General features: G+C 31.6%; 1 protein-coding gene across 1 annotated transcript in view; it reads left to right on the forward strand.

The window, feature by feature from the left end:
• The window catches only part of LOC106462507 (helicase ARIP4-like), a 58472-nt gene that overhangs the window by 25751 nt on the left and 18335 nt on the right, over positions 1–14386 (forward strand). The window contains 7 exon segments of the mRNA XM_022389797.1: positions 1350–1502; positions 2585–2699; positions 4932–5159; positions 7683–7848; positions 8868–8997; positions 9485–9621; positions 12995–13217. Of these exon segments, the coding sequence (XP_022245505.1) occupies positions 1350–1502; positions 2585–2699; positions 4932–5159; positions 7683–7848; positions 8868–8997; positions 9485–9621; positions 12995–13217 (1152 nt within the window).

Below are 14386 nucleotides of genomic sequence, written 5' to 3' on the forward strand. Positions count from 1 at the left end.
CTGATTAAAAATTGGAAGATTGCTGATTCGAGAATGAAGGTTAATCCCACATTGATGAAGATGATCAAACTAGTAATCCAATATGGTTTGTTCACTTTTCTGGGGCCCGGCATGGCCAGGTGGTTAAGGCGCTCAAATCGCAATCTGTGGGTCGCGGGTTCGAATCCCTGTCATACCAAACATACTCGTCATTTCAGCTGTGGGGGCATTATAATGTGATGGTCAATCCCACTATTCGTTTTAAGAGTAGCCCAAGAATTGGCGGTGGGTGGTGATGACTATCTTCCTTCCTTCTAGTCTTACACTGCTAAATTAGGGACGGCTAGCGCAGATAGCCCTTGTGTAGCTTTGCGCAAAATTCAAAACAAACAAACAAACACTTTTCTGTTTGCTTTAGGTATAAATCAGATTTTGTTTTTTACCCCAAGAGAATCATGTGATTGGTTGAAATGTTGGGCAGCATTCTGTGGTACTGATGGGATATTTATTGTTGTTGAAGAACACTAAGAATCATTTGGGTATGTTCAACATATCAATTGTTAAATATTTTACACTGTTTCGGATAAATGCTATTGTTAGTTATATAAGTATTATTTTTATGCATAACTTTAAAAAAGTGTTTTTGATCATGTTTCTTAGAAAAAGTTGTGATAGAGGAAATGAAATGGTGATAGGAAGTTAGTTGACCTATTGAGGTCACAGATCAATCACCTAAAAAAATGTCGGAGGCATACAGTGACTTACTAGGGCAAACAGTAAAGTGCTAAAGCAAAAAAAAATTATGGTTTAGATCAATTGATGTTTAATAAGTAATAAAGCCAAGCTTTAGGCATTGCAAAGAGTAAATTAAACTGACTATATTTTTAGTAACGAACCACTTAGGTTTCTATATTGTGATGAAAAGGACTTTACTAATTGTTATTAGTTATAAAGTATTTTAATGTATAACTTCTTAAATTATGCAAATTACTCTGAATGAAAAATTAATAATTTTAAAAACTTATCTTTTATCATGAGAAATCATATGAACAAATCTGTAGTAAAAGTAGTGGGTTATGCAAAAAGCATTAGCATCAAAATGATACTGGCTAACCAATGTGAAGAAACCTTATGAATTTTTTATATAATGTGTTTGTCTTTGTAAATTGTTACAAGTACTAAAATGTAAAAATCCATACATTTAAGGAGAAGATTTATATGGAGACTATCCTTATAGACAGTTAGGTGTGTGTTAAAACGTTTTACTTCTGTACTAGTAGGTGTTCAGCAAGCTGATTTTAGTAAGTTTCAGAAAGAAGTATTATTTATAATTGCTAATTGATTCAGTTTAATTGTTCTTTCTAAAACAGTAGAGTGGAGAAAAAATGGAGGAGTGTTTCTTATGGGCTACGAAATGTTTCGAACATTCGCCTTGAAAAAAATGCCATATAATAAGAAGAGAAGAGATCCAAAAAAGGAACTTGATCTTAAAGACATGGAGAGGAATAGTCGGCTACTGGAAGGTGAATTCTGGGATTTTTTATTTTTGTTGTACAGATTTGGTTTTTGTTTCCGTAATGCTTATACATCTTTCATAAATTATCCAATCTTATTGAAATTCCACATATTTGTTGTATGTTTATGATATGGATTTTACTGTCTTAAGTGGACAAAGAACATTTCTTTAGGACTTAAATGTTGGAAGAGTTTATCCTTCTTTGTACATAGTATTAAATTAAATATGTACTTAACCACCATAAAGTGCCATTCTTCCTTTCAATGTAAATTTTTTGTGCCATTACACTAATCTTACAGGTGTATTGCTCTTGCAAGTGGAATATAAACACTTCATTAAATTATTGATCTAAAATAATAAAATAAATTTACAAACTTGATTATTGTATGCACTCATTGTTTAACTTCAGTATCTTTTTTTTTTCAGCATCTAGACATAGCTCCTGTTTTTCCCATATCTGATTTTGTATTCCTTCTACAATTTTTATATATATATATGCCAGTTTATATGCTTTAAAATAACTTTTTTTTTCACCTAAATTTTAAATATTTGGATAAACTTAGAAATATTTCACTTTAGTCTTTTGTTTTCAGTTGCGACTGCTTTTAGCTATTTAGTAGTGCTGAAGAATAAATTAATTTTATTGGGAACTTTTTATCTTATTGGATGTTACTTTTGTAATATTTTTTCAAATTAATAAACTGTGATTTTATTTTGTTTTTAATTTTCCTTTTCACCCTATGGAAAGGTTTTATGATGATTGACAAAGGGAGAAAGGAGAAGACCTGTTTTGACATTACTTGAGTGGCCTTATCAGTCTGTAAACTTATTTAATTTTATATTAAGTAAAACAGTAGGGTTCTATCATAATATGAGTATTTTTTATTTATCATTTAATTCATTTTTATAAATAGGTAAGGTGTTCTGTGACACACTATGTAAATGAATGATGACCCAAAGGTTTATTCTAAGATAGAAGGTGTTTGTCTGTGTGTTTTTAAGCAATGATATTTTGACGTTTGACAGTAAAGGTTATTTAAAAACAAGTTATCGTTTTGAACGATTTAGAATTTGTTTTGAACCTTGCAGAAGTTTACCTAGCTGTCGTCAACCCTGGACCAGATTTAGTGATATGCGATGAAGGCCATAGAATTAAAAACAGCCATGCCAGTACCTCTGCTGCACTGAAAAGTATACGGACCAAGTAAGTGTTTACAAGTACATTAGAAATCATTTTCCAGTTCTTCTATGTTTTCAATACAGAAAATAATGTTTTTTTTTTATATAACTAGTTTTATTTTGTTGCAACATGATATCTAAAAATGGTTCATTATGTTTAAGCTTGTACAAGTAGAAAATCCACTTACCTGTAAAGAAAAATGATTATTAAAAGTTCAGTTTCCTAATTTTAATAAAACAATTATTTAAACATACCATCCTTGGTATTTAACTAAAATTTTGTAAATAAAGCTAAAACCACTAAATTTAGCTATTACTTTGCATGTGTTAATAGCTGTTTAAAATACTATTTACTGAGAAGTCTTTACATTAACTAAAAATCTGATAAAGTTAAGAGAGTTGAAGAAAGTTAAAAAAATTTAGAAAAGTTGGGAAAATTTAGACTCCTCCCATTTTTCTAAATCTCAAAATGTGCATACACCAGCAAATCCCAAACCTGCACTATTTACCAATTGCACTATAATGTTTACTATGGAGATGGGGAGTTCTGTTAGAATACTGGTGGCTAACCCAGTGGTGTGTTTGTGTATATATGTATGTATGTTTCTAGATATCGGTGAGTTTCACTCATTGGTGGACTATCATTTATAGTCTTCATGAGTAAAGCAGAAGAGTATTTCTACCCATCCCTGTGGACCCTTTGATTGAATAAATTGGGATTGGTCTGCTTTTCATAATCATTCTTATGATTCTCCACTATGTGAGAAGAGGGCAAAGCTAGTTTTCCTGGATCCTTTTTCCTGGATGGATAGCTGTCAAAAGAAAGAAGAAGAAAAAATTAGGTTTGAGCAGGTTCAGCTGGATCTTCCTCGTAATACTGGGTTTGGGATGACACTGCATTGTTCCTACAGTTGTATGTGGTAGAGGCCCTTCTTGTAAATTCCAGTTGCAAGAGGTTCTTTCCCTGTTCCTATGGTTGAGATTGGGAGACTTAGTCTGCCTTGTAATGCCAGCTATAGGATGTACATACACTGTTTTTACAGTTGAGCGAATGTTTCATGTCCTTCTCATAATTATCAATGCTTTATGTCTCTTCCCTGCATTTATGATTTCTGCTCATAATACTGGTTACAGATATTTTCTCATTCTTAGAGTTGAATTGAAGCAACGCCATGACCCTGTAATGCCGGGTTAAGTTTGTTGTACTTCTTGCTCCTACAGTGGTTTTGGGAGTTTGGCTGAAAGCTAACTTCCTCTTTGTAATTCAGGTTGCTTAACATATGATACACTGTTTACTTACAGTTGGGGTTGTTGAATATATATAACACAGTCTACATGCCCTAGCCACTATGTTTGTTACAATATAAATTGTTTTTAAACCTCACTCTCCTCATGCCAAGGATGAGTTACAGAACCTCGTCTGTCCAGTTGAGGTTGTGTATATACATAGCTCATTATGTTTATATTTACCATGGATTGCACCTCTCAGAACCAATTACACTAGTGCACATCTTTTTTTTCTGTCCATATCAGATTCATTTCCTACTTCAAGGGTGAAGAGCATACCACATACCTGTTCCAGAAGTATCCGATACTGTCTTACTTCCTCTCACATAAAGCTAGAATCCCACAATGCAAAGGTGGAGGGGCTGGGTTAGGCACACAACATGGAAACCAAGTGGAAAGAAACCATTCTGAATGAATGGGTATGCTCCAAGATAAAAACAAAGCACACTCATGGGGTACCACACTCTTAACATTTTCTTACACTGAAAATATATTTCCGATAAGTAATTACCTTCTCTCACACACTTCCCACTCTTCCTCCCCACTGCCGGTATTCTTCTTTTAGAATCTGTCAATTCTCAAAAGTGAGGATTGAGTGGGAATAGCAAAGGGAGCTAGCTGAGTCAATATAGGTGGGGCAATACTATTGGTGGAGAGTAGTCACAAAATACATACATGTTCAGAAATGGTGCAAAATTGTGGTATACAGACTTGTGCACTGATTGCAAACATTTTTAGCAATACTTAGAGGGCAGAAGAAGATTGAGATAGCTTTGTGTGAGAGGTGGTGAGTACCTACCTGAAATATGTTTCCAGTGCAAGAAAAATGTTAACTTCTTGAAAAGTTGTAGAAATTCTAAATATAAAAGTTCAATTATTAAAGTATAAATGTGTTAGTATTGATAGATCAAAATGTGTAATGAAGAGTCAGAGTAGGTGTATTTATGAAAAGTAATAATATTTTCTTTAGACGGAGAGTAGTGCTAACAGGATATCCTTTACAAAATAACTTGCTGGAGTACTGGTGTATGGTTGATTTTGTACGACCTAACTACCTTGGCACCCGTAACGAGTTCTGCAACATGTTTGAGCGTCCCATTCAGAATGGCCAGTGTCTAGATAGCACTCCACGAGACAGGAAACAAATGAGGTACCGAGCACATGTTCTTCACAGCTTATTGGAAGGATTCGTACAGAGGTTAGAAAATTAACCATTCTTTATATTTTGTTAACATTTATTTGAATTTAAAGTAACAATGTTAATGTTTAGATGAATATGTCCTCTTCATCAAGCAATGAATAGTGGCTGAGAAGTTCATCAGTGTTATTGGAGACAAAGTGTTGAATGTTTGTAGGCTGATTTCTTGAAAATGTCTTTAACAGTATGTAAGGTTGGTATGTCATTTGTCTGGTGTTCAGATTAAACATTTTTGTGAATAGGTGTTGGTTATTTTGAGCATATATTAATATCCTTTTGATTATTTCATTACCACTTACTGTGAAATTCAAATTATAAAATTGAAATCCATTGTTGTGTTTGTTTTATAAGTAGTCATGTGAAAATTATAAAAAGTTAATTGATGTATTTTGTTCTATTTTCTATTATATCAAATGCATAGATGTAATAGCTTATCTGTTAAACTGCCAGATGTTTCAGTTTGATGCACTTGTATGGTTTTTTAATGCATTGCAAAAAAGTATTGGATGAAATTGTTTGAATTATGAAGTGATCTTTCTAAAGATTATGTACCTTTTTCAAAATAGAATACTGTATTTTTACCTGTGATACTCGTATGAATTTACAGTTTTGAGTAGTTGAAAATATTCCATTGCGATATTGTTGTTTTTTTATGAAAATTAAGAATTCTTACCTTTGTCTTCTACCTTTTTTTGTAAAACTTTCCAATAAAGTTTCTATTCTATCTTCATTTAGATTAAAAAAAACACTGCTCATAGTTGCAGAGTGTTTACAATCACTGGCATATAATAAAAATTACCTTTTATCGTATCAAAATTATAGGAGAGCCAACTTTTTTTATTGTTAATTAGAATGTTTCATTTAGTATATGTAATAAGTCTTAAAACCCATTTTTCATTTACATAATTTTGTATCTTTTTGATTTTCATTGCAAATTGAAGCAATTACTTAGGCCAGTGAGGCCTAACATAAACACTGGGGGTTTTGTCATTAAAATACAACTTGATAAGTTCGATTGCAAAATGATCTCCCTAAGCCTAACAGTGCTATACCTTATTTTGTTCCATGAAAAAACATCATCTTCTATTATTGTACATTATCATTATTCAAATGTACTATAAATTAATGAAATAAGCTTTAGAAATGTGGCAGAAATTGTTTCCAAACATCTTTTCTTCTAGCAGCCAAGCAAAACTTTCATCAATTTGTTTTGATCTCTGCTGAACTGGAAGCCATATTATATTGGCTTTTATGGTTCAAATTATCATTATTTTATTAGCTGACTAGCTTATGACTTGTCATGACAACTGAGGATGAGAAACAATGATTACCTAAAATCAATAGAACTACATTAGTATTGGAGACACAAGGCTCAAATTGATGCTATATTGTTTGAAACTATTTTGATTTTCATCCTAAGGTATGAATAAGTGCAGTATTATGCTCAGAAAAAACTTCCAAGTATATTCACATACAATGATATTTTCATTCCGAATACACTGAAATAAACCCAAGATTTAAGAAAAAAATAAACATTTATGCATAAAATTAAATAAACAAAACTTTTGTATGAAGTATTATATTTTATATGTGTGAAAGAATGACTACAACTTTATATTCTATAAGTTTTAAAATCATTATTGATGCAATTTTGTCCTTGAGGCAGGGTTCACCCAGTCAGACAGCATGGAGTTAATGTGGTTAACTGTACTTTTATATTTTACTGAGTGAATTTTGACCCTATAAGTTGTCTGAACTTATACTTATGTTTTAAATTTTTAATGTATTCTTTCCAGCAATTTAGAAGATTTTGATAATTTAAGAATTATTGCTTGATGTGTTACTATGAAGTGCAAGACCACCAATATGATGTGGTAAAGGTGTCTTATTGAAAATGGTGTGCAGTATTGAAACCTCATTTTAAAGACACTTTTAGTATTTTTCATGTTTGCATTTATGTAGTTTTGCCATAAATAAAAGGTTTCTGCTGCTGATATACTTACTGAGAGGGGAGCAAAACAGAATAAAAACCTAAACTGTAAGAGAAAGAGCAGTGGAAAAGATGACCAGGTCTAATCAGCATTAAAACTTTGGTTTACTAATGTTCGTGAATAAGATGCTTGTGTGTAAACGGACCAATGATGCAGCAGAAAGCGGCATACAGCACAGATCGGGCGAGTTTCATAAACAGTATGAATATGAAAGTTTTATTAATGAATTGCTCCCAAAAAATAGTAGACAGTTAACTTTAAATGAATTTTTCTAATTTTTGTTTTAAATTGTTTTTCCTGTCTTTAATTGTTTTTAAATATGTCAATAAATGTAAAAATCCAGCTTTCAAACTTTTAAGTAATGTGTTTGCTAACCTATATGAATAAACATTACTGTAACTGCTGAATTTTTATTTCATTGGTTAACTTTATCATTCGGTTATTGTTATAATAAGTGGCATCCAGTGTAATAACTGCATTATATTTAAACTTGTTTTCTACATTTTTGTCATTATGTTTTTTTATTTGTTAGACGTGGACATTTGGTTCTGAAGTCAAGTCTTCCACCCAAGGAGGAACATGTGTTACTAGTTAGAATGACACCAATACAACGAAAATTGTATAACACACTAGTAAGGCATCTGAGACTAGGGAACAATGTCTGTAATCCTCTTAAATTTTTTGCAATTTGTTGCAAGGTAAGTTTGATGTAATTTAGTTATTAAATTTTATTGTTTTTTAAATTCTTTCATTACCTCTTGATTATTTCATCACTTGTAAGGTTACTTAAACATTTTGATACAATGCATGTTAAGGATGGTTTCACAACCCCCCACCACCATTATTCCTGTTACTGAGCACTTATTATCTTTGAGGTCAGTTAATGTTAACGACATTCATAAGTGGCACCACATCCTAACACTGGAAACAAAAAATATTAAATTTTCTGTAATGGAACATACACACAGTTTGGGTGGGAGGGTAAACGAATATATCTCAAAGTGTACTAGCACTCTATGTGGAGGAATTCAATGAAAAAAATGGCCACCAATATCAATAATAATATATAAACTCAGAGGAAGCTTATGTTCCAATAGGCACTATAAGGCTGATATGAAGAACCGTTTCTTGAGGTATACCGACTTTCTACTTTGACCCGTGACCTTACAAACTTCAGTCCATAAGACACCTCTGTGGCCAATGACCATTAATTAAATGGTTAAGGATATTAAGAGCTAGGTGTTGAAAGTGGGTGACAGAAAACACTACTTTGTTCGCTACCTCTTCCTACAAAGTAACTTTGACCATCACACAGTGTATACCATGTTTTAAGTATATACATAGTGACTTCTTAAATCTTATACTAAACTTTTGGTAAGGTAATAATGAATATACTGTAATGATATGTTATAAATAAATTGTGGGAAAGTTAGGATTTATCATAGCATCCACCCCACATTTTGTTTTTTTAAGTTCAGAACCTGGACAAAGGATGGGTACCTCAGCTTGTTGATAATAAAGTAGGTTAATTAAATTTTGAATGTAAATCTCTAAAAAGTCATGACACGTGCACTTTGACCTCCCCATAGCAAGAGTGTTAAAAGGTTTGCCATCCTGAAGATGTACTGTTTTTATTAAATGCAGTTACTCTATGAACTACCTGTATCGTTGTTCTAGTCGTAACATTTTATAAGGCTATGCATAACTACCGTTACAGATATGGAACCATCCAGATGTTCTGTACAAAGTTTTAGAAGATCAAAAGAACCAAGGAAATTATGATATAGATCTTGATTTTGAATTTGGATTGCCGGGAACAAGACAAACCAATAAACCAGGAGAAACAAGTACGTCAGATTGAATTTGTTGGTACTGGTATTGTAACTCACTTTTGCAGGTGTGCACCTGTAAGTAATCATTTGTTTACTTAGTCATAAGTTTAATTTTCGGTATTAATATGCCGAAAAGTTTAATTTTTTTTAATAAAACATATCATGTAATACATGTTTGTGTTTTTCTTTTCCACAAGTAAAGAACTTGTTTAAACCATACTGAAAGTACTTGTTTTATTGATATTGTCTGCTTATACTCATACTTGGAGAATTTCATAGATTTACTCTTTATTCATTTTTAATTTTATAAAGCATCACATATTTATAGAAAATTATATTAGGAATCACAATCTTTTTTTTTATTATTATTATTATTATTAAAAGGAATCAATTGAAAGCGGCATACTGTAACAAGCTTTCTATATTTGATGTTGATTGTTAGTGCATGATGGTAAAATACTATTCTGTTATAAAATATTATATTTTTTTATTTGACTTTCAGACTCTGTTAGAGGGAAATATGGCAAGACTCCTACTGTACAAGGAACAGGAATGAACAAGACCTCTAGAAATAATTATATTCAAGAAGTTGGTTTTGCCCCTTTTAGAGATAAAAATGACAAGATCACTTACGAATGGGTATGTGAGGTTAGTTCCAAGGAGTAGGTGTAACAATGAAGCAAATGAAGCTTCTCTGTTTTTTATGTTTAAACAAGTTTCTAAAAACCAGTTACTTTCAATAATTGTGATTTTAAATTTAATTATTACATTTTATGGTTAACTGATAATGCATTGAAGTATTCTTACGTATCAGAATACCTAAACATTTATGCAAAAAAAAAAATTCAGTTATCTTTCATATCAGGTTTTCAACCCCACAAAAATTTGTTTCGTATTCCATAACAAGGCAGAGTATGATGCAGTAATACCAGAGTTTTGGGATTTACTGGAATTTGAATTACAGCTGCATCTTACAATACCTCATCCCTGATGCTTTCAAACTTCAAAGCAAGTTTTTCTCTCTTTCAGCAGTAAAGACTTGAAATTGCATAAAGACTAGTGTTTATTTATTTATGTTACTAATTATATTCCTGCTGACGGTGGCATTACGACTTTGTTTGTTGAATTAATAAAGTTGATTAAAGTTTCAATAAATTTTCATGTATTTTATCAAAGTATGTTTCAGCACACACACATTATAATAAACTTTGAAAACAGCCTTACAGAAAATAGAAATGAACACAGAACCTGTATGTAATTTTTTAAAAGGCTGGTGTATAACTTAAGATTTTTATGGTGCAGAAATTGCAAAGCCCTTGTTACACAATTTGGAATAATGGGCTTCGCTTTTCATACTCAAAACTCGCTTATTATTGCCCTATCTCTTCAGCTTATTTTTATCTGGACTTCTGGCACTTATGCACTGTATGCATATATAAGTTTTTAATATTTACTCAGTATATGCTGTTTTTAACTTAAACATAACATATTATTTCCTGTATAGAAAGATGTGATTTTGTTCTCTCCTTTATTTTCTTTCCTTTGCTTAGTTTTGTTTGTTTATTTCTGACTTATTACCTCTAATGTTGTATTATTTTTGTTGTATATATATATATATATATATTACTTTTTATATATATATTTGGCATAATACATTAAAGGAATATTTTGTATTATCATACAGAGCATGGAACATTTATTCACCCACTTTAAATATTTGTGAGTTTTTCTCTTCTTCATCAAAGTATCTTAGTGAAGTTGAGAAAGAATTTGTGAATGAAATAGAAGCCCATTCTAGTCTTTGATTCGCTACTCCCTCTGCAGTAGAATTAATTTCACCAAATTCATGGCTAGTCAGCACTGCTTGGGAGAGAGAGGTATACAAATACATTAGGCCTTGTATTGTAGTGGAATATAAACACCATGTAGGCTTTGATGTATATTCCTTTACTTAACACTATAAATATTGGCATTGTTCATCCCGGGAAGTGTTTTCTGAATGTAGATTGTGCCCTGGCTGGTGACAGAATCGTTTAACTTCATGCTGCCAGCAACTTCCTTCTCTTGCTGTAGTGTCAGTCTACTAAACACCAATGTTTACTACCTATAAATACATAAAACATGAGAGTTAAAAAAGCTTGCCTGTAGAAGTATGTAACTGTACCTCACCCTGTATAAATGATGTTTTTTTTTGTAAACTTTGGTGTCAGTCGTAACTGTGACCCAGTTTCAGTAGTTTCAAATAACACTTCTACGTAAGTAATAATATTTGTTTACTTTTGTAGTAGTTTCTTTCAAACCTGTTTAATGAGGTTGTGTTTGGTATGTTTTAAAATTTGGCTAGATTTTCTTTGTACATTGTACATTACTATTAAAATAAATTTCACTCCACACTTAAGTTAATTTTCTGTTATATTAAGCTGCTTATTGAATGAACTCTTTTTAAATTATTATTATTTACTTCAGTGCAAAAAATCAACTTTAAGTAGACTTTACCAATACTGTAAAATTTGGAAAGTATATTTTTGTGTGTTAAACTTGTAAGTCTTATTATGGTGCTGACAGTTTTTAGCCGCAGCTCACAGAATGGCTCTGAGTTTGTTTGTTTTTTCAATTACAAACTTTTAGCTCATAGTTCTGTCATCTCTTGACCGATTTGAGATCTAATTACAGTTTTGGACTCGGGAGTTCAAACCCTTTGATTGATGTATTTGATCATGCTCAAGGTCTCATAGATTAATTTACTCTGACCCTGCCTAAAATAATTTCAAGTGCTGCAGCTATTGAAGATTCCCTCATGTTACTTCAAGTTACATTCAGTCTTAACCACTAAAATCCAGATCATCAATATTTAATATATCAATAAGAAAAACTTGAGTAGTATCTACTCATAACACAAAATAGATTGAAGGCTGATAAACTTTGAAGTGTTTTAACTAAAATCTCCATCACTTTGTTACTGAAAAAAAAAGTTTTCAATAACTTCATGTACAAACTCTATGTTTGAACTACCCCATAAACATTTCATGCAATATTGAATACATTCCTACTTACTTTACACTATGGCCCTAAATCTAATTATTTTCCTCTTTGTTTTCTTTCTGCTTCTAAAAGCCAGAAAAAACATTTATATCAGAGACAGATTTGAGTTGAACAACTTAGTTGCTCTACTTGCACTGCCAAACTGTAATATAATTGTTACCAGTGTGTTCTCATCTGTATAGGTTTAATTTCATATAAGTTGGCAGTGTTGTAACAATAATTGAACCATACTTACCAATACAGTTTTTATATATATATATACCAAGTTGTTGGGTGGTTGACTTTTTTAATGATAAGGGAAGCTTCAAATTTGCACATCTGTAGTACTGTAAGTTTTTATACTTTTTTTGTTAGGGATGAAATATGACTTACGAAAATATTTGTTTCAATTAAATTCTTACTTGTATGCAAACTAAATATCAGTTGGACAAATACTTTTAAGTTAACCAGTTTATTTTGGTTAACTGAATGTTTCCTAGTAATTCGTTTTTCATTTTCTTTTCTTAATCATTGTTATAATTAGTAGCTTGTACATTTTATAATTAAGTACCAACTACCAGTTAGGCTTGTGTCATTGTATAGGCTACTAACTATGAAAATATTACCAGTTAGACTTGAGTCATTGTATAGGCTACTAACTATGAAAATATTACCAGTTAGACTTGAGTCATTGTATAGGCTACTATATATGACAATATTACCAGTTAAACTTGAGTCATTGTATAGGCTACTACCAATGACAATATTATCAGTTAGACTTGAGTCATTGTATAGGCTACTAACTATGACAATATTACCAGTTAGACTTGAGTAATTGTACAGGCTACTAACTATGACAATATTACCAGTTAGACTTGAGTAATTGTAGAGGCTACTATATATGACAATGATTTGTATTTGATTGCCATAACTTTATGAAAAGCAATTTTTTCTCCACATTTGAGACTATTGTTTTTTGTTTTGTTTTAAGGCTAGTCCTCTCATGGTTGATTATCAGCCTAGGATCCTGGAGAACAGCTACAAGATGGAAGTTTTGTTTGCCATCATAGAACAAACTATTTGTGCTGGAGACAAACTGTTGGTTTTCAGCCAGAGCCTGTTCACACTAAACCTCCTTGAAGATTTTCTGGCTATGAGAGCTGTACCTTTAAGGTCAAATTTAGAGAAGTGGTGTCGAAATGTGAACTATTTCCGTAAGTAATAATCTCAGTTTTGTTGTTGTAATATGCATAACGTCATGGTATGTGACTTACTGATATTGGTTCAAATTTAGAGAAGTGGTGTCGTAATGTGAACTATTTCCGTAAGAAATAATCTCAGTTTTGTTGTTGTAATATGCCTAACGTCAGTGTAAGTGACTTACTGAGCTGTACCTTTAAGGTCAAATTTAGAGAAGTGGTGTTGAAATGTGAACTATTTCCGTAAGTAATAATCTCAGTTTTGTTGTTGTAATATGCCTAACGTCAGTGTAAGTGACTTACTGAGCTGTACCTTTAAGGTCAAATTTAGAGAAGTGGTGTTGAAATGTGAACTATTTCCGTAAGTAATAATCTCAGTTTTGTTGTTGTAATATGAATAACATCAGTGTATGCGACTTACTGATACTGGTTTACGAGAGTTCTCAAAAAGTGATACGTATTATACTTTAAAGAGAAATAATAGTGAAATTAATTACCAATGAAAATATTATATTGTCATTTATATTGTAGCTGTGACATGTATTGTTTTAGGATTAATGCATCCAAATTTCCCTTATATATCATTCAGTTAAGTAGATTAACAGCTTGAATTTTTTTGGGAAAAATCAGGAAGGTGTATTTCAGATACTCAGTTATTTAATACGTTTCAAATTATCTTTTGGATATCCTAATGCTCAGGTATTAGTTTTAAAGATTTGTTTATGTACAAGATCAGCATTTTCGAACTCTGTGATTGTATTCTTGCTCATTTTTTTCATCGACCTGTGAGGAACTTGAAAAGAATAATTGTAACTGTATGTACAAAACCTGCAAGCTATTTTAATAAAATAATTGTAATGTGATTACAAAATATAGCAAATGTTTCAGAAATCACTGGTGCAGTTCAAACCAGTGTCCCAGGAATTAATAGACACATTGTTGTGAAACTGTGTAGAGATAGACACATTGTTGTGAAACTGTGTATTGAGATAGACACATTGTTGTGAAACTGTGTATAGATAGACACATTGTTGTGAAACTGTGTATAGATAGACACATTGTTGTGAAACTGTGTATAGATAGACACATTGTTGTGAAACTGTGTATAGATAGACACATTGTTGTGAAACTGTGTATAGATAGACACATTGTTGTGAAACTGTGTATAGACAGATACATTGTGA

This window comes from Limulus polyphemus, unplaced genomic scaffold (genome assembly GCF_000517525.1).
Source record: "Limulus polyphemus unplaced genomic scaffold, Limulus_polyphemus-2.1.2 Scaffold1186, whole genome shotgun sequence".
Lineage (NCBI taxonomy): Eukaryota > Metazoa > Arthropoda > Merostomata > Xiphosura > Limulidae > Limulus > Limulus polyphemus.